We start from the raw sequence: 21,020 nt of genomic DNA, 5'->3' as shown, positions 1-21,020 counted from the left end.
TTATTATGTGTTTTTAGAGTAAGGCTGTGTCTCCCATTAATTGAAATACTCCATTGCACCAGTGAAAGAGATAGATTCCCTTCATTCCCACTCCCAACACTTCCATTCCCCCCTTTTCGTCAATTGCAATTCGCATTGCCAACTGCATGTTGGGCGGTTTTCCCTTCATCCGCCATTGACCACGAGGCAGGGTTGGGGAAGAAAGGCGGGTCCCCACCTCGTCAGAGAGGGGAGGAGTGAGCCAGCCCCACTCGACCAACCATGAACAAGGGGTTTGGCTTGAGAGGGCGGGGAGAGAACGTTTGGGGGAGGTTCGCAAAGGTTGAGGGGCGGGGCCTATATAACCCACGGCGGGGGTGTTCCCAGAGGAGATGCACTTTGAGTTGAGACAAGGAGGGACGAAAAAGAGCTGGGTCATCAGAGCAAGAGCGCGTAAGGAGGAGAGAACCCGTCACGCCAGACCCCCCCCCACCAGCGCATCGGCTCCACCAAGCAGCTCCGACCCATGATCCCGCGCACACGACAGGCCCGGTGGCATCAGCGGCCGTCGAGGTCCAGCCCGACGTCCCGTGCGGGATCAAGCTCCAGCCAGCTCCGTGCCGTCCCCCCCCCCCCCCCCCCCCCCTCCAGCCACACACCTCCTTCCAGCAATCCACTCTGCAATTCCCCGCGTGAGTCAGTGTCTTTGTTTGTTCTGTCCTGGGAATAAGTTAAGTCTGGATAAGCTAGTATTTGCACTGTGTCACCTGCGTCTTATGTGTTGTAAATAAACCTTGATTGCTCCTTTTTGCTTGTGTAAATAATAAATCCCATTACTCGTCTGTACATCTTCTCGTTTTATTCCTTTTCCTCTTTGCATTCGTCGTTTTAGTCTTTTCCCTCATTGAGCAGCTGCGGTGCGATCCGGCCAACGGTTTGGGCGGGAGCGGGTTCTAATCGGGGAGTAACTGTTCGGTCGCGGTTGGACCATCCGCTCGGCCCATCATACCATCTAAACCGCGATCAGTAACAATTGGTGTCTGGGGAGTGAGATTCGAAGCCCGAACCAAATTTTTAAAACATCTAAAAAAAAAAAAAATTGGGTCAAAATTTGGAGCGGCCGAAATTTGTTTTGTTTTACAAAACCTGAACTTTGAAATCGCGCCATGGCTGGTCAGGCGACGGGATGCCGGTGGGAGAGATAGACGGGGTAGAATCGACCCAGGACCTCGGGGAAATGTATGTGGAGGAAGGAGAGGAGGAAAACATTGGCAATGTGGTTGAGGGGGTATCAGGCGCACCAAATGGCGCTCTCGCGCACGAGGCTACAGGCGCGCAAAATGGCGCCTCGCACATAGCTACGGCGGCCGCACCCGCTGCACAAGTGGGAGGGATGGCCCAAATGCAGGCCCTCATGGAGCAATTTATGGCGCAAATGCAGGCGTCCCTCAAACTGCAGAGTGAGCAAATGGGGGTAATGGGGAACCGGATGGATGCTCAGGGTGAGCGATTGGAGGGCCAAATGGGGGTAATGGGGAACCGGATGGATGCTCAGGGTGAGCGATTGGAGGGCCAAATGGGGGTAATGAGGGACGAAGCGAGGGGTACTGGTGAGGGGTCAGACAAGAAATTTGGGAAGTTAGACAATAATTTTGAGGGGTTAGACAACGGGATAAAAGAGGTGAAACATGGGTTAACGGGGGTGGAAAATAGAATGGCTGCCCAGGAGAATCAGATAGAGGGGATGAAAAATGGGTTAATGGGGCTAGAAAATAGGATGGAGGACAAATTGCGGGAGATAGGGGAGCAATCCGCCAGAGAAATTAAACAAATGGGAGGGCAGATAGAGGAGGTAAAAATCGGGGTAGAAACCAAACTGGATGCTCAGAGGGATGAATTGGGACAGATGAGGGCGGCATCTACAAAAGAAAGGGAGGAGATGAAGGAGGAGATACGACGAGGTGTGAGTGAGGAGGTTTCGGGGCTACGCGAGGAGGTAAAGCGAGGTGAGAAGCGTATGGAGAAAGAAGTGAGGAATAATACGGCAAAGTTACAAGGGGGAATAGAAGATCTGACGGAGGAGGTGGAACAGCTGACGGAGGGACAAAAAGAACTAGTGGAGCAGGTTCAAAAGAACACTGCGGTACTAGGAGGGTTAAAGGCGACACAAAAAGAAATTAAAAACGAATTAATAGCGACACAGAGGGAATGTCAGATGGTACGTGAGGGACTGACAAGGAGGTTGGATGAGGTGACAGAAGTAATGGAGACAAAGGACCGAGAGGTGAGGATGCACATAGAGACGGTCACGGTAGCCTTAGAGGACGAACTTGAGGAGACGCACAGGGAAATAAAAGAGGTTAAACAAAATTAGAGGAAGTGGAAGAAGAGGTGAGTGAAATTAAGAAGGGACGGACAGAAACTAAGAGAGAAATCCAGGAGGAGGTAATGGAATTGGTACAAGGTCGGTGCTCAACTCATAATGTGCTGCTCACTAACCAAATAAAGAGTTTGCAGGTGGCAAAGGAGGTGCGACGACGAGGTACGGAGGTGAGTGGCAATGTATATGATGTGAGGAAAGCTTCAGTCGGCTTGGGGATTGGTTTGGATCCGGGTGTTCGTGAGAGGTCGTTGGTGAAGTGTGCGACAGGTCTGGTGTGCGAAAAAAGAGGTGTGCGAGAATGTCCGACCATGGGGTGTGTGAGGAAAACGTGCACGCCAAGGAGTGAGTGTGCCGTCAAGAGTGAGTTGGTCGAAGCGCGTGTGCGAGGGGGTACATGGAAGCGCGGTGTGGTGAGTGTTACGGAGGAAGTAACGGAAAAGTGTGCGCAAGAGTGTGCGCGAGAAAGGTGTGTAACGGACGGGTGCATGAGGAAAGAGTGTGCTGTCGAGAGTAAGGGTGAGTGCGCGACCGAGAGTGGAGGTGAGAGTAGTGAGAGTGACACGGAGCGTGAGTTGGTTATGACAGGTGAGCGAGGATGCACACCTGGAATGGTAGAGCGTGTGTGGGAATGCACACTTGAGTTGGTCGTGAGGCACGTGGTTGGGTGTGCGAGTGAAAGCACACCTGTGATGGTCACAGAGGAGGTGACCGAGGAAGGGGCGCGAAGAGGTGTGTTGGTGAGGTGTGCGAGCGACGAATGTGTGCCAAGGTGTTCGGTGGTCAGGTGTGTGACCAAGTCTGTGAGTGGAATGAGTGTACCGGGGTGTGTAAGGAAAGGTACGAGGAGCATGGGAACAGCTGGAGGTATGAGCAAGAAAGGGGTAGCGTATGCTTGTAAGCATCCAGGTGAGGCATCGACGGTAACCGGGTTAGAGGTTAGAACGACTTATAGCCGAATCGGGCCCTCGGTGCGCGTCGGGCAGCTTCGCGTGCCGCGAGAACCAGCGGGGATCCGAACTACGGCGGTTTCGAAAGAACCGCCGTACGCGATCCACGCTGTGCCTCGCTTGGAACGGCCGCGTCCGGGCTCCACTAGGCGGAGCGGGCAGCCCGATAGGAAGGGTCGTCATGGCGACCACTTTCTATTGAGACGTGCCGGCAGGTCGAAATCGGGACATTGGATGGCTCCACGCCGAGGTGGTGCGTGGGATCTCGGCCCGGGTAAGCCCCCATCCCTGCCCCGAATGCGGGACGCATCCAGCCGCCGGCACCAAAGAACCCGCGTTCATTGCTCGGCTGTACGAAGCAGAGCTTTAGAAGGGAATTGGCGCACCGAGGGGACCTAATAAGTAGACGGGTGATGAGGATAGTGTTTTGGACCCAAAATTAGAAAAAGGCAAAATTTGATAATTGGTCCGGTGATAAGCAGTAAATGGCAAATTTTTGAATTGGTTGGATTTGGACGAGCGAAATTGATAGGACCTCCCCGATGTGGTGGGATGGCAAATCCACCATCCCTCACAGGTGGGGCAAATGCGCACTAGCTTATGGGGTTGATGGCAGTGAAAACTAGCCCGGGTGGGTTAGGATATATCGTGTGTAGGGATCTAGCGAAGATGACATTAGGTAACGTTAAGGTTAGTTAGTGACTGATACCTGTAGTGGGGACGCAGGTAGTTTAGTGTGGATGATAATGACGTGGGAGCGCAATAGTTTAAAGGGACGACTGGGAAGCGCAAGTTTCAGAGGGGAGTAGTTAGCTGAGATGATGCCGTGTGTGGGAGGATTGAACAGGTGTGATTGAACAGGTGCGATTGCACAGGTGTGCAACTGAACAGGTGTGTGGAGCAGTGTATGAGTGAGTGAAGGTGATTGTGTATTGTGCTGACCCAATGGTCCAGGAAGAGGAGGAGGGTGCAGGTGGCACCAGGTGATTGCACAGGTGTGCAACAACAGGTGTATGGAATAAATAGTATGGAGTATTGGAATGGATGGTCGTGGAGTGAGTATGGTGGAAATTGTGGAGTGGAGTGGATGGTGCGAAGGTGTGAATGGGGGAAGAGTGGACCCCCATCACGGATACCCGGGGCGGGTAGTGTAAGTGTTAGGTAGAGGGTACAGGTAAATTGTGGTTGGATATTGGCATCTGTGGTGCGGGTGAAAGAATGGTCTTTGGATGGGTGCATTAGTGTTGTGGAAATGGCTGGGCGTGTAGCCTGTTAGTGTGTGTAGTTGGTTGGGCGCTCCACCACTGTGAGGATGTCGGCCAGGTGAGGCCGCAGGTGGGCTCTGGGAGCCGGTAGTAGTTGTTGTGGATGGGGCCCGAGGATCCGGAGGACGGACCCGGGTAGCCCAGTGCCAGAGAGGGCACCGAGTGGGGAGAGCGCCAGAGGGCCTTCCCCAGGTAGATAGGTTAGGGTAAGGAGCAGGTAAGCTCGGAGGCAACTGCAGTGGTGGAGGTGTGCAGGTGGGTAGACCTGCTGGGAGAGCTACACGTCGCAGCCCAGAAATTGTGCGAGGGCACCGGGAGATGAATCGGGGGAGTGAGACCCCAAATTGAGAAGCACCACAGTTTGGTCAATGGGAATTGGTTGTTAGAACCCATAGTGTAAGTGGCCAATGGATTGGCAGGGAAAGACCCCGGGTAGTGTAAAGTGTGTTAATGTCATTTAGAAAGTAGTTAGGATGAAGTCTCCTCGCACCATCTGCATCCACTCACCTGAGGTGACAGGAACTCCACACCATGCCATGTTTTATTATTTTTCATTGATGCAAATGTTTGGATTGTGAGACGCATCATGACGTGGGTGTGACATTGTGCTTTGATGTTCCATCTCTACCTCCTTATGAGGATTGATGATGAATTTGGTGATGGTAAATTTTGAAGTAGAGGGATTGTGGCGACGAATTTGGTATAGAGGAAATATGGGGAGACGTGACAGTAGCGACGGATTGGTAATGTGTAGATTTTGTACATATGGGGTAAGGGCAAGGGTAGTGTAGGTGACAGGGGGGTGACGTACGGTAGGGACGAGCTTTCTCACTTCGCCCTCCGTACGCATTTCGCCTTGCATTGCCTTATTGATGTGTACCCTTGTGACCTTACCCCTCGCTCATTTGTCTTTCCCCTTTTGTCTCCCACATGACCTGTGCGCCATTGGGTGCCGAGGGGAGCGTGCGTGAGTCCTCCATTGTGCGCCCGGAATTCCCAGAACCAGCTGTCTGCATCGATGCACCACATTATGGACCACATGTCTGTGGCCGAGCACCACCTATGGACCCCATGGGTTGGGGCATGGCCCCTCTGCTGGAACCGGCCATGAGGGCCCGAAATCTTGCTGGCGGACCTTGGCCACAGGGCACCGATGCCCCACAGGTGAACCACACGTAGTCGGCCCCTGTGGGCCATAAATAAAATAAAAACGGACACGTTAGGTGCATTCTTTTATTGCAAATAGGCCGCCAGCAAGGGAAGATGACAACACCAGGAAAATAATAATAACCAGCAGAGGGAGCCGAAGAGCAAGAGATCACCTGCAGGGTTAGGGGTTGTTGAATTTATTTTTGTTGAACACTCTTGAACTATGGTGACTGCACCGATTGGTGCTTGGGTGTGTATTGGTGCGTTTTTAGGTGCTTTCATGGTGCGTCGATGCAGAGCAGACTGTCTCCCCCCCCCCCCCCCCCCCCCCCAGAAAGAACAATCACAGGTCCTGGGTTAGTTTTGTAAATAAAAATAGCGTCATTGTAAATAATGCTTCCCACCGTCAGTGTATAGTTTGAAGACCATTCCGCAATTCGGTTAACTGTGGGCGTAAGTCTGTTAGGCAGGGTGCAATGGAGCAGCGGGACACATTTATTTATGTTTTAAAACTGTCGCACTCAGGGTCAGGTTAAAAGTAGAGGGAACTACACCTACGTGTCACACTAAATAAAAGTTGTAGGCCCGGGACGTGCCTAAGAGGAGGAGGGTGCAGTGTTGCGGAGATGAGGACTGTATTTTTTTGATTGTGTGCTGTATTATTATTATTATTGTTTATTCTGCGCCCCCCTACCTCCGGAGCTGTGTAAAGGTGAAAGGGCATCCCATAATTAGTCCACAAGCATACACATCAGCCAAATAATAGAAGACCCCTGTTTGATAGTTATCTCTTATTATGTGTTTTTAGAGTAAGGCTGTGTCTCCCATTAATTGAAATACTCCATTGCACCAGTGAAAGAGATAGATTCCCTTCATTCCCACTCCCAACACTTCCATTCCCCCCTTTTCGTCAATTGCAATTCGCATTGCCAACTGCATGTTGGGCGGTTTTCCCTTCATCCGCCATTGACCACGAGGCAGGGTTGGGGAAGAAAGGCGGGTCCCCACCTCGCCAGAGAGGGGAGGAGTGAGCCAGCCCCACTCGACCAACCATGAACAAGGGGTTTGGCTTGAGAGGGCGGGGAGAGAACGTTTGGGGGAGGTTCGCAAAGGTTGAGGGGCGGGGCCTATATAACCCACGGCGGGGGTGTTCCCAGAGGAGATGCACTTTGAGTTGAGACAAGGAGGGACGAAAAAGAGCTGGGTCATCAGAGCAAGAGCGCGTAAGGAGGAGAGAACCCGTCACGCCAGACCCCCCCACCAGCGCATCGGCTCCACCAAGCAGCTCCGACCCGTGATCCCGCGCACACGACAGGCCCGGTGGCATCAGCGGCCGTCGAGGTCCAGCCCGACGTCCCGTGCGGGATCAAGCTCCAGCCAGCTCCGTGCCGTCCCCCCCCCTCCAGCCACACACCTCCTTCCAGCAATCCACTCTGCAATTCCCCGCATGAGTCAGTGTCTTTGTTTGTTCTGTCCTGGGAATAAGTTAAGTCTGGATAAGCTAGTATTTGCACTGTGTCACCTGCGTCTTATGTGTTGTAAATAAACCTTGATTGCTCCTTTTTGCTTGTGTAAATAATAAATCCCATTACTCGTCTGTACGTCTTCTCGTTTTATTCCTTTTCCTCTTTGCATTCGTCGTTTTAGTCTTTTCCCTCATTGAGCAGCTGCGGTGCGATCCGGCCAACGTTTGGGCGGGAGCGGGTTCTAATCGGGGAGTAACTGTTCGGTCGCGGTTGGACCATCCGCTCGGCCCATCATACCATCTAAACCGCGATCAGTAACAATATATATATATATATATACATATACACACACTCGTATATATGTTGGTATTAAATGTACACTTGGGTTCACCTTTATTACAAGATCCATGTTCAAATACAATTAAACAGTATGTTTTGCCCACTGTGGAAGCCATTTTGGATTTATGTAAATGAGTAAGTTATCAAATTTGAAGGATGGCGTTTCAAAAATAATGTAGCCTTTTAAAAACACTCAAAAACATTACAAAATTGTCGAGATATTGAATAAATGGAATTTTAAGATTGTTTGACCTTTTATCTTGACCTGACCTTGACCTTTAAATTCGGGGAGGCCCTCTCAAAAGTTTTGTATGGCCCTAAATTATAACTGTACCAATTTTTGGTGGTTTGGGCCAACGTGTCACAATCTTTCCCGTAAGCCACTCCCCTAAAGAAGAGTGAACCACAAGACAGACAATGAAAGTTGGTGACAATTGTTGCCTTTTTTAAGATTTCATGGACAATTAGTCAAAAGTCTTTTTCTGTGGAGCTTTTTCTTGAAATGGACTACTACAAAAAGACTGAAATCAAGTATAAACGTGAGTTTGGAACTTACAGTGGGTCCTGTAAGTCACTGATATTTGCATGGGTCAAAATGTTCAGAGAAGAAGGCACTGCCGCAAAACTCAACAGTAAAGGTTTTGGAGGACCAACACATTCGGGAAGTCTTCATGATGAAAGGTCTCTTGAGGACCTTGTTCGTGGTTCAGCGAGCAGTAGCCCTACGAATCTCTCTTGCGTCAGAGTCAAGAGCTTGGAATTTCAATTGAATCAGTGAGAAGAATTCTCATCCACGATGTGAAACTGTATCCATACAGAATTCAGATTAAACACAAACTGACCACAGCCATATGCGGAAAAGAGTGACAATGTGACAGTGGTTTTCAGACAACATTGAAGAGAAGCCTAACTTCCTTCCCAATGTCTGGTCTTCTGATGAAGCCATTTCCTTATTTATGGGTACTAGGGCATTGCCCGTACGTGGGTGCCCGTTCCTTAGCAAAAAAAAACAAAAACGCTACCCGTACGCTCTACCCCGCCCGTATGCCCGTAAACAAAAAAAACAACGCTCTTCGCTTCCGCCCTTCGCTCTGACTGAATTGGGAGAAATAATGCGCATAAGAAATCGAATTACGTACCGTAATGGCGGTCAGCTCGTAACGCGCTCAGCTCCGCTCGTCTCACATCGGCCACGCCTACGCAACAAAGCGTTCTGTGATTGGCTGCCGGAAAGCGTGCTGCCGGACAGTCTTCACTGTCCGGAAGTTCGCAAATCGCAGTTACGATGAATCGTTTTAATTTAATCGCAGTTTGAATTCGTTTTAAAACATAGTTTAACGGCAACATAGTTTTCCAACGTGAAATAAATGAATACGCTGTCAAATGTGCCGTCCGAGGCAGAGTCTGATCGCCACGTTCGGCACACGTGATAGCTCGCTGCTCTCTGATTGGTTGAATCGTTTTTTGGACATAGCTCGGTAAGTAATTGTCCGATTAATATGAAACCTTGAAAAGGCACATCCTCGGGTCCCCAGCAATATACCTGGCAAGTTAAAAGTATATCGGACCCGTGGTTGTCGAGAAACAGCGGTCACAGACACACAGACACACAGACACACAGACACACAGACACACAGAGATTACTGGAATTATAGATAGATGTCAACTCTAAGAATTGCTTATACTGGGGATCAACACCATCTCCCTTCACATAGATGTCTCTCGTGTATGATCACCTCGTGGCAAGCTGATAAACTACTATTTAGTCATTAACACTTGCCCTTTGGCTTTGCAAGATTACACTATTTTCTCACTTTAAGACGGCCGAAGTAAATTTCATAGGGCAAGTTCTTCTTTATCTCGTACTATAGATGCAGCAGAAAACATGGGTCTGTCAATTTAAACCGACAGTGTAAGAAGTCAGGCGAATTATAAAGTAATAAATGATTGATCGTCTGAACATAGAAAGTGAGCATACATTTTTGCATCATGGATTTGCATGGGGTACCTTGAACTTGAAAAGGTGAGGCAGGTCGAACCATGGTTCAAAGTGCCTCACCATAATGATATGTATATTTCTTACCATGAAGATTTTTTTTTTTTTGCAATGGTTCTCCAAATTGGGACCCACAAATTTGTTTGGCGCCAGGCCCCCGCCCGAAAGGTTAAGCCGGCCACGGCATGGACCCAATATGCCCATCTAATGGATTTAATCTGCTAATTTGCTATGCACTAAGGATCCCCACAAAAAGCGACGGTCCTGAAGACCTGCGGCTGTTACAATATCATTTCACAACACGATAGTTATTATTAATTAAATCTCAATATTTCTGTGCTCCTTTACCTAACCTATCTGTATCCATGCACAAACGTGTCCACAAAACCCTCATCGCCTTCCTCTACATTGAGATCAGAAATTTAAACAAACCTATGAAAGGGAAACTGCGCAAGATTTTTGCAAGTTCCATAACGAAAGATTTCAGCATCTTCTGATCAAGGAGAGGGCAAGAAAAAAAAAACACAGAAAGAAACAAAGATAAAGTGAATGAAACAGAAGCCAAGTATAAGAGATGCACTGACTTCAAAGCGAGGTGCAGACGGTGATTTTTGGCATTCAGGAGGTCTTTTACAGCAAAAACCGCTGTCCCAAGCAGGTACATCTGGCAGTAACAAGTTGGGCATTGGAAGAGGAGAGACAGATGGTCAGGTGGGATGGTGATTGTGTGTAATAAATTAGGGGTGGTTTACATGATCAGCTAATGATGTAAAGAGATAAAAAGACGGATTTGTAAGACAAATCTTGGGCTGGAGTGTGTCTGTAAAACTAAATAAATATTATATACAACCACACATTTCAGGAAGCTGTCCAAGTTGTTGTTTTTTTTGTTTTTTTTTTAAGAATAAGTAAGTTGAGATATTTAGCAGAGCTTTGTGACAACAAATCAATGTTGTGGAGATCATTATAATATAATGACTAGACATGTTGAATCAACTACATTCAGAAAGAAGAGAAGCATTGCTAAATTAATAAATGATGACAAATCAGTCATGAAAGGACAAGAAAAAAAAGAAAGACAAAACTCAAAGCACAGCTTACCGTGCCCTGTGACCGGTCTTTGACATCGTACACTGCAAGACGAAGCCGAGTTAACTGGCTGATTTGTGATCCAGGCAGGAAAGAGATGCTGCTTAGGAATATCGGTGTATTGCTTCCCTGCACACATGCCACAGCACCTCAATTATAACAAGCACACATCCACACAGTGCACAATTACACCACCACCACCACCACCACCACCACTACTACTACACTTCATTAATGCACCCAATTAATCCCACCTTGTTGTGAGGGTCAGCCTCCAAACATAGCTTGGCCTAAGTATTTTGCAAACAGGCTGGCCAGGCTATTTGTTCAACCTGAGTCGGTTTGTAAAGGAATTTGAAATTTGTTCAGGGTGCTGGTGATAACTCACCTACTCTTTGTGAAAGACACAGAGGGATCGTTACGGTCTACCAACGACACGTGCTGGCAGACGGGTCCACCGGTTTGACGTCCTTACAATGGACGGCACACACGTTGATGCCTTGCACCTGCCTGCGAAGCCTCAATCCGACAGTTTATAGTCAGGTCGGGAGTGCTCCCTCTGCACCATTTAATAAACAAAATCAACACCACCTGAAGAGCTTCCTACTTCAGGCATCTACGGCATTCCTGCAAGTTACACTATTCCTCTTTGAACCAAAACCAGCCAAGGCTCGAAGTAAAAAAAAAAAAAAACATGGAATAAGCTTCTCTTTGGGTTGGATGCCCGCTACTTACACATGACCCTTACGGTCCATAGAATCCAATGCCTTTATCATCTCTACTAAAAGAGAGATGTTTGTCTCTGTGTCTCGCGATTTTTCTCAGCGATGGCCAAATGGATCTTCGTAAAAACCTGCAGAGGTTCATCAGCGAGTGCCAGGGTGTGATTTAGGAAAAAAAAAATTTTTGAAAAAAGAAAGTTGGATTTTTAAAAATTAATTGCTCTATAGTATCCATGCCTTTTTATAGCTACGTAAAAGGTAATATTAAATGATCCCCAACCCCGTTCCTTAATGGGTGTAGGTAGGGACGTGTTTAGGCCCCCCGCAAAAAAAAAAATCGATTTCTTCAATATGCCAACAGGATTAGATAATCACCAGGCAACGCCGGATACCCACTGCTAGTCATTCATAGTGACGGAAGCTGCTCTTCATCTAGTTCCCTTTATGATGCTGTTTGCTTTCTCTATTTGTATGCCTTCGTAAAATTTTCCAATGCGTTGTCAAAATAGTGTTTTTATTAAATTTATTTATTTTATTTATTTATTAAATAGTGTTTTCAAAACCGAAATTAAACCCACTCCATTTCCTCATGTTTCAAAGTCCAAAATGAGAGGTTGGATGAGGACATTGTGATATTACAGACAAAAAGGTGGAAATTCGGATAAGAAGTTTTGAGCTTTGTGCTCAGAAAACAAATGCCAAACAAGAAAGAGCAATCAGAGATTGCAAACCCTCACCAGGATGTGTTTTCAGTGGTTTTTAAGGCTTTTATGTTAAAAACAAATATGGCGGCCGAACCACGTGACCGATGACGTCATCGTTATTATTTTTTTCTCCGCCAATTGATGCCTACATGACGCTCAATAAATTTCATGTTGATTGGATGAAGTTTTGTACTTGTTGAATTATGATGTCATAATGGAGGCACCTATGACATCATCATTAACTAATTGTATTCCCCATGGAGAGTTCTTTGCAATGAGCCATGTCTCAATTTTTTATATTCAGCACTTTCGGAGATATATAGGTGCAAAGTTTTTCGGTTTTTCCAAGATGGTGGCCGATTCACGTGACCTATGACGTCATCATTATCATCAAAAAATTATACAGGTGGAGTTGCACCTATGGTGAAGATTTCCTGTCAATCGGACCAACGGTTGCAGAGAAAATCATATTTATTCTGTGAGGACAAACAAACAGACAAACAGACAGACAGACAAATGGACTCAAATGCAATACCCTCTCCTCAGGCGAGGGTAATAACAAGGGTATGCGAATTTCTAAGACAAGGTAAATATTACGTTATAAAAAAACCTTTTCCTACAACACAACCTGAAGATGTGAGGAAGAAGGGAATTTTTGATGGAAAATATACAACCTTGCCATACGGTACCAAATCCCAAAGATTTGCCAGGAGAAGCCACTTCCCCCTCTGTTGACCTGGAAAGGATTAGATACTGGTATGTGTCTTTACGTCAAGCACATCTCACCTTTTCACCGTGTCCCTCTGGAAAACAGCTGTGAGTCACGTATCTAGCATATTTGTTTGATCAACCACTGGAAGATGTTCATAGTTCATACACTCAAATTTCTGGCCCTCAACATCAGACACAACCTCTCCTGGGCCTCCTGGGAAGATCTCGACAACAAACCTGCAAACTGGCTATCCTGCATCTTGGCAAATGATTATTTGGTAAACCTGAACGTGTCTGGGCTTACAAGCCTTTGCCCATAGTTCAGTGGAGGATTGCTCTTTTCCAAGGGCGGGTGCCCCTGCTTCACACCTGTCTCTTCTAATACGGGATGCAGTGGAATCTAAAGCTCTGAACATCTCCATCTCCAAAGAAGAAGCAAAAACACAAGGCCTGCTGCTTTATGGTTCTCATCTTTTTGTCTTCCTCCTTCTGCTCTTTCAGCCATGCGAATGAACTAACCCCTTCCAGGACACACATCATAGTCTCCAGGAACTCCCTCTTTGTCAACCTTCCAAAATCCAAGCTTACTCTTCACCTTCCGTCCTTTGGTATTCTTTTCTCCTGTTTGAAGAACTTCCTTCCAAAGTAAATTTTCCCACCGGTGTTTCATTTCGGCAATACACCACTACCATCATCATCATGCAAACCTACTTATAACCTTTTTTTTATCCCACTATTAACCCCCTTCCAAGCCCCCGTCCCCCTTTAACTTGCAGGGTTGCTATGTTTCCTTTAATCTATTATCTCCTTATTTTCTGTTCATCAATTCCCTTTGCTTACTGTATACTCCTGTTGTCCCCACTATGCCACTGTCGATTTGTTGCCGTTCTTCCCTCCCCCTCGTTCATCCATGATCATGGATTTTGTAAAATAAAACAATTAGGCCTGCTCCATGCACTGACACCGAGGCTACATAGAGGCACAAGTAATCCTTTCATGAATAACTCAAAGCATGACTAACTGGCATTACAAGGTAAACACCAATTTATCAGAGCAGAGTGTCGATTTAATAATCCCTCATCATTTACATGAAATATAGATAGAGATGTTATGTGCCATCACAATCTGTTTAAAGATAAAACAATAATTAACGCTTTCATTAGTACGTGATGCATGTATCGTTAAAGATGCCTCGTGGGCCTTGGATTTTAAAGTAGCAATTAGAGAATCAAATTGGCTTTTTGTATACACGGTCGAGGCTCATGGAAAAGCTAGCGACGAATGTAATGAAACAAAACGGAAAGGGAGAAACATCAACACACATTAGAAATGAAAGAGAAATGAAGGGAAGAGAGAGGACATATCGGGGTGAAGAAGCTGCACGTGATACTCAGCAGGAAGAGGAAGAGGACAGCGGGGATGAAACGGAGAAGGAACAAAGCAAAGGCTTGTGATTTGTATTGGAGTGTGTAAGTGTACAATTTATCCTACTATATTAAATAAGGCAATTGTGTGTGTTGTGTACATCTGAAAATCATATATATAAACAGGGTTGAGCTGACCTCTACCAAATTTAGCATACGTGTTGGTAGTACCCAGAATCAGGCCATTGGCACCACCCCCCCCCCCCCCCCCCCACCTCCTACCTCAGGATGGGGATGGGGGATATTTTATGACTTTCACCTACACATGCCACAGTGCAAGTGGTTTACTGACCCCTGCCGCAGACAGGGGGGGATTATTAGCAAAGGCATAAAATGTATTTGGACCACCTCCCCTACTATCCATCCCCCCCCCCCCCCGACCCCCCCACTCCTTGGCTGCTGTTGCTGCTCCCGAATGATGCAGGTGCCTCTAGTATGTCAAATGTCAAGAAATGATAAAGTACAACAAAGCAGCACATTAAACACTCAACCAATGCATAATCTTTGGAAAGTTAAACTAAAGACCTCAATGGTCGAAAATAAATTCAAGGCATTTCTATATAGCATAGCAGGTGAGATTCTCCAGTACTTGAACCAAAAGAGACAAAAGTGTCACAAAGAAACTAACAAAACATACTCTACAGAAACAAAAGGTCAACCAAGCTCAGCAGATCGAAACACAGATGAACGTTTATATTGTTAATAGAACATGAAACCCTACACAGTGTTCAAGTATAGAGTTCAATATTAATAAAATAATGATTTTAAAGATGGTTGAAAAAACAATCCAGAAGTTTAGCACTTGTTAAGTAGTCTTACATGTCATCCTATAGAACATGTCCAAATACGTACTGCTGAACTGGAGGTTCTTGGAAGTATTATGAAAGCAAATTTGTGTTCTACAGTGTTCAAGTATATAATTCAATTTGAATGAAGGATTATCGAGGTTTAAAGTCATATAAATAAATTAATTCCGAAATTTACCACCCTACCTAAGGCGTTGCATTAGTCATTCGTGCCTGTTGTTTGTGTCCTTATAACATCCTCAAAAAAAAAGGAAGTTTCCTGTTTGGAGTGATTTTCAATTTTGTTTAACTGCCAGGCAGGTAGACAGTGTAAAAAATATCTCGCTCCCCTCTGCGCATACACGTTCGGGTCAAAATCAAAGCCAAATTGCATTAAAACGGCCGACTTGTCTTCCTATTCATGTTCTGATTTGTGTTCAAAATGCAACGTTCAATTTAAATAAGTCGTTCCTCCCTCTTAAACTGATGAGACAGACAGACGGACGGACATACATGAACCAACTGTTTAACCCCGCTTTTCGCTTCTCATGCGCAGGGTAATAAGGTAACCCGAACAAGGTAATGTCAGTGTTTGCATTGGGTAGAGATAAATAATAATTTTCGGTGTGACAAGCAATGTACACAAAGGGGCAGCAGGGGAAGAGTGTTTTGTAGATGTGGTTGTGATTTCTGAAGCACAATGCGTCGCCCGGCCTGGTCCGGCCCTGAGCGGCACCACCCGGTCCAGCCCCGCATCGTGCTGCCCACAGTCCAAACCTGTACCACCTTATATCTGCTTCGTTTAATTCACCAGATATGTGCAAAACAACATGTGCAATTTTGAGAGTTAACGACATAGCAGAAACCACTTTGTTTTCATGAGGAATTCCAGATTCACATTTTGCGCATTTCCTTATTTCTCTACAGCAGGTTATAACGATAACAGGGTTTAAAAAGAATGTCGGACCCTATCACCACTTGGTTTTTTTTATAATTAGGAATAGTCTGGCATCTCAGCACAATACGATCGAAAACTCGAACAGCAAATTATGTGGACATTACATTTTCACAGGCCTTTCTCAATTCCCCCGGCTGGCAAGCTGTAGAATGAGAGAAACATTTTCATGTTGCAAATTTTAAATGCAATTCGGAATTCATTTAATATTTCACAACGTTCTCTCGTTTCAACGGTTACTATCATTAACACATTCAGGGTAATCTTTGAAGGACAAACTAGTCTGCGTACTTTTGCACCAAAACAGTGCAACGATTGATATTAAAATTAGGGCCTGGCACGGCCTTCAGTGTTTATTTTTCTCTCCTGCCCGTAATGTTCACAACACCATATTTCAGGCTAGCTCGGCCAAAATACCAGGCAGAGACGCAGATGGGCTTCTATTTGACCTCGTTATTTCCGTCCTGCTTTAAACAATGCAAACCTCGTAAGATTCGAAAGCAATGCTGTGGTTATACCTGAACAAGTTTATCACTAGCCTTATACATGGCTGGCAGGATAATTGAGAGGTAAGCACACTCACCTCTGAGCTGTCGATTCTGGGTTTGAATCTCGACTCAGCTATAAACTATACTCTGGCGTTATGCATCTGCGGCAAGGCATCCATGTGTGCGCCATCCCTTAAGCCAGTGTACCTGTCTATGAGCTTCTTGGTGGACGTTTAAGATCCCATGGTGACCTTCTCAAAGACTAGGGGGCCCCAGCATCCTGCACAATTTACAAGTAAAATTTAAATCACCTTCAGTGGAGTATCAGGCCTGGCCAGCTTGTTTGCGAAAGACTTGGGTCAAAACAATCCTCAGCTGACCCCACATGAAGGTGAAAATCATTGTGCTCGGTAAAGGAGTGCAGCGTTTTAGTCGAAGTAGACTTGCATTACCAAGGCAATCCAAAAAATATTTGAGGCTATTAGCTCACCGACACCTTCGCCTAAACACAAAGTTAAAGTTTCATCTCTTTTACAAAGGTACTTCTTCTTTCCAACAACTCCTGAAAGTATTTGGTATAAATCTCCACTCCCTCTCCCACACAACTACCCGTTTTATTCGGCGTTTCGGCTCTCGCATCCTGTGCTGGCAGACATATTGATCCGCTAATGTTAACCCAACGGTTTAAATCCAAATTATGGTGATGTGAAGATAACTTGCTGAAAATGCTGCACTGACAACAGTCCTAAATATCAACTTGGCTTCATTGCCAAATATCAAACGCAACGGACTTGACCAGAAACCGGACCACGGAGAGTACAATTAACATGTCATATTGAAGAATGCTAAAAACTATTTCTGCCGATCTATAAATTTGAATTTCTGATTAAATCTGACGCACGATGCCATGTTTGGTTTAATGGCAACATGCATGGTATACCCGTAGAATCATACCTTAAAGAGCAAAGCAAATCCGCAGCACAGTACTTTCCACACGCAAGATATGAATGTGACTGTAGCGACACCACATCTCATCAAAAATAGACGAATGGGCTCGTTGAATGAAACGACTTCCTTATATGTGAGACGGAAACAGAACCTGGCATTCCCCCTTCCTTACGCCCTCGGCTCGCTTATTTGTACTTCCTTTCTTCACCAGGATTTGATCCACAATGTCATAGAGACAGAGCGGTACTGGACATAAAATTAGGGATCACAATCACCCATCATTATGACCCACAAACCGTTACGTGGAGTAAAACCACGAGACTTACTGTATTAGGTTCACAAAACAAAATGGAGGTAGTTAAGTTTCAAAGTATATTTTAAAGAAGGCATTCTCCAAAGTACGCCACCCTATTAGCTTGAAATTAAATCAGCTGCATTTATATGTGGGTTCGAGGAGGAAAACTGGAATTTCCATGAATGCATGACAGCACTTATAGCTTCGTTAACAATCGTCCCAGCCACAATGGGAAGCCAAATGGCCAAGCAGATGCTTTTTCATAATACAAAGTCAAGGCTCATGGAAGAGCTAGATTGCAGAACTGATCAGGAAGCAACAGAACAAAAGTAACTGCAGAAGGAGAGGGGGAAAACACACCAACAGCAGGGATTATGGACAAAATAGAGGGAAACTTGGACAATTAAGGGATGTAGGGAAGAATGAGGTGTAGGGGACAATGCACAGGGTCGACAAGATGGATACAGAAGCAAATTCTCAGGAAGGGAAAAAAACAACAACTGGAACTTTGGAAAGAGGTAGATTTTGGGGGGTGGGGAGGGTTCGACTGTTGGGGGTAGAAAAGATCAGTGACTGCTTAGGAGGCCAACTTTGAAATGTGGTTTGCCCAAGAAAGATCATGGCTGATTGTTAGACCCAGGAGTTTGAATGACTGAACTTCCTGAAGAGGATTGATGAGAAAGTAGATCGGAGGGTTGCCAAACGGTCCCTTTCGGAAAGAGATAGTGATAGTGTAAGATTTGTCAGGATTGAAAGACATTCCAAGTGTTTGACCAGCTTGTGATTTTGTCAAGGTCTGAGAAGAGGGAAGAGCCCGTTTCCTGCCTGCCTATTTGAAGGATAAGGAATATCACAGCAGAGGGTGGAGTCATCAGCAAATAGATACATCTCAGGATTTTGCAGCAAGTCAGAGAGATCATTGATGAAGATTAGGAATAGGACTTGGCCAAGAACACCGCCTTGGGGAACGCCAGCCTTGACAGGGAGAGGAGATGAAAGGATTCCATCGAGAGCCACACAGTGGATACGAGAGTAGAGTGAGTCAGTAAGCCATGTGTGGAGTTGGCCTTGGATGCCAGAGGCAGATCGTTTTTAAAGTAAAGCAGGATGCCAGACTGTATCCAAAGCATGAGATATGTCAGAGAGACAGCCCTGATCTCATGAAGAGTAGAAGCAGCATATCCAAGGCAGAGTGACCTAGTCTGATGTCCAAGGTAGAGTGAAATCCCAATTGGTGATCTGATATGAGATCGTTGGAGAAAAGGAATAATTTCACATGTGCTGTGATTATGGATTCCACTACCTTGATGATTATTGGAAGTAAGCCAATCGGTCTGTAGGTAAGGGGATCAAGTCTTTGCACCTTTTATGTAATGCAGTGATGTTGACTGGTTTCCAAGCAGATGGAAGATGACCTAGGGTAAATCATATGGTGAAAAGGGCAAAGAGAGGATGTGCAAGAGCAGAAAAAAGGTTTTTAAGACACGTGAGCTGATGCCGTCGTTCCAGTAGCAGAATCAGAGTCGAGGGTTGAAAGAACCTTCTCTACCACCTTTGGTGCATTAGGGTTAAACCAGTTGTTTAGTCACCACAAGTTAGCTAGCAATCTCAAATATGCCCGACCATTAACTCTTTCAATCAAAACTAGAATGGCACTCAGTAGAGAGCATACCTCTGCCAGGTGAACAGTTTACGTTTTGCATCCCAGAGTAGACCAGAAAATCACAATACAGAATCACATTTCATCAACATCATCCGTCCACAACTTTTTGAGATATCCTGCTCAATAGCCATAATGATTATCGTTTTTGGCCCCATCTCCCAATGGTGAAGAATCACTTAAAAAATTATACTAGCCGGATCTGGATCTGGATCTGGATCTTCACCAAGATTGAATCGATTCTTCCTTGTCACACACACAACCAGTCCACAAAGTTTCGTCCAAATCCGTCCACAATTTTTGAGATATCCTGCTATTTTTTGTTTTTGGCCTTATCTCCCAATGGTGAAGAATCACTTTTAAAATTACACTAGCCGGATCCGAATCTTCACCAATATCTATTCATTTAGTCCTTGTCAGACACACTACCTCTCTGCCAAATTTCGTCCGAATCCGTCCACAACTTTTTGAGATATCTTGTTCACAAACAGACAGACAGACACGGGTGAAAACATAACCTCCATCCACCTTTGGTGGCAGAGGTAACGAGTGTTACTTTACCTCTGTAGGATGTCTAAGAAATAAAAAATATTGTTGCAGTTTTGTGTTTTTGCAATAAAGGTTAATTTTCCCCCTCATAGTTAGTCACACTATAACACGTAGCCTCGCGATAGTTCAGTTATTTCATAGTAAATGTAAGCATAGTCCTTTTCCTGTGTTAGTTTTGCGTTGAGTAGAATAATGAGAGTTAGGTCCCCTTCCAATGCTTTATGCCGCCTCGATGCTTTGAGTTTTGGCGCAAATTACCACGAGGCCGGCCTGACAAGTCGAGGCAAGCCGAAGGAAGGCGGGACGGGAGAAGTGGGAGTGACCGGTAAGCACGAGCCGCCAATCAGGGCTCGAGGGGAGTGGCTTAGCACTGCGTCAAAAGGCGTAGTTTGGAACATTCGAGGCAGGCCAGGGCGGAACGATATAACCCTGTGCCCAAAAAGCCCCCACCTCAGTTATGGGGAGAGGCGCTTGAACGAGTTCTCAGTTCTGAGGAGAGGTGCGCTGAACAAGTGAGAGTTTTTCAGGAGGACCTGCGCTGAGTGATGAGCTTGAGTTATCAGTTCGAAGCGCTGTGTTGAATTGAGTTACAAGTTAAATGCTCGGTTGAGCTTGAGACAGATCCTCTGTTGAGTTATGAGGGTGAAAGCGCGCCGTTATATAAATCGCGCTGTGAAGAACCGCCGAGCTGGGCGAGAGACGCGCATATTCGCCTGCCTGCCTTTGTTCGAGATACGCACCGCGAGGATCCCTCCCACCTGCCTGCCTGCCTTCGTTGAGGGACGTGCTGTGACCGGCAGAGGGCCACGCCGGGTGAGCTGTTCCTGAACGACAAAGCCGGCGCGTCCAGCGCATGAACTTTTCCTCCTTCATCCCCCTGAATGTGTGAGTGGGCCCATTGTCTGGGTCTTTAGCTAAGACTGTATACGATCTGCCCTGTGTCTCTGCTTCTGCTACCGATCATCGTAAATAATAATTATTAAACCTGTTATTTCTTTGATTTGACCGTCTCGTCTTTTCCCTCATTGACTGAGCGTGGTACAAATAATATCGCTCTAATTGGGTTCCAATACCAAGGTAATAGCAGGGACCACGTGGTGCGCCATCTGCTCGGGTGCACACAAATTACGCGTGGTTCGTGCGAGACTTGATGCCCGCTTCCGCGG

General features: G+C 46.0%; 1 protein-coding gene across 6 annotated transcripts in view; it reads right to left on the bottom strand.

Annotated features, from left to right (window-relative positions):
- INPP4A (inositol polyphosphate-4-phosphatase type I A) overlaps positions 1-21,020 on the bottom strand; it is a 93,185-nt gene that overhangs the window by 44,672 nt on the left and 27,493 nt on the right. For 5 of the 6 annotated variants that reach the window (XM_068132329.2, XM_068132328.2, XM_068132330.2 and 2 more), the window contains 2 exons: positions 10,626-10,742; positions 10,109-10,188 (listed from right to left, as the gene is read on the bottom strand). In XM_068132329.2, coding sequence (XP_067988430.1) covers positions 10,109-10,188; positions 10,626-10,742 — 197 coding nt within the window. Of the gene's footprint in view, positions 1-10,108; positions 10,189-10,625; positions 10,743-17,356; positions 17,447-21,020 lie in introns of those variants that run through there. The other variant, XM_068132333.2, reaches the window with a different exon arrangement.

This window comes from Myxine glutinosa, chromosome 12 (assembly GCF_964187855.1).
Source record: "Myxine glutinosa chromosome 12, kmMyxGlut1.1, whole genome shotgun sequence".
Lineage (NCBI taxonomy): Eukaryota > Metazoa > Chordata > Myxini > Myxiniformes > Myxinidae > Myxine > Myxine glutinosa.
The sequence above is the reverse complement of the archived record's forward strand: the minus strand, read 5'-3'. Positions and strand labels throughout refer to the sequence as shown.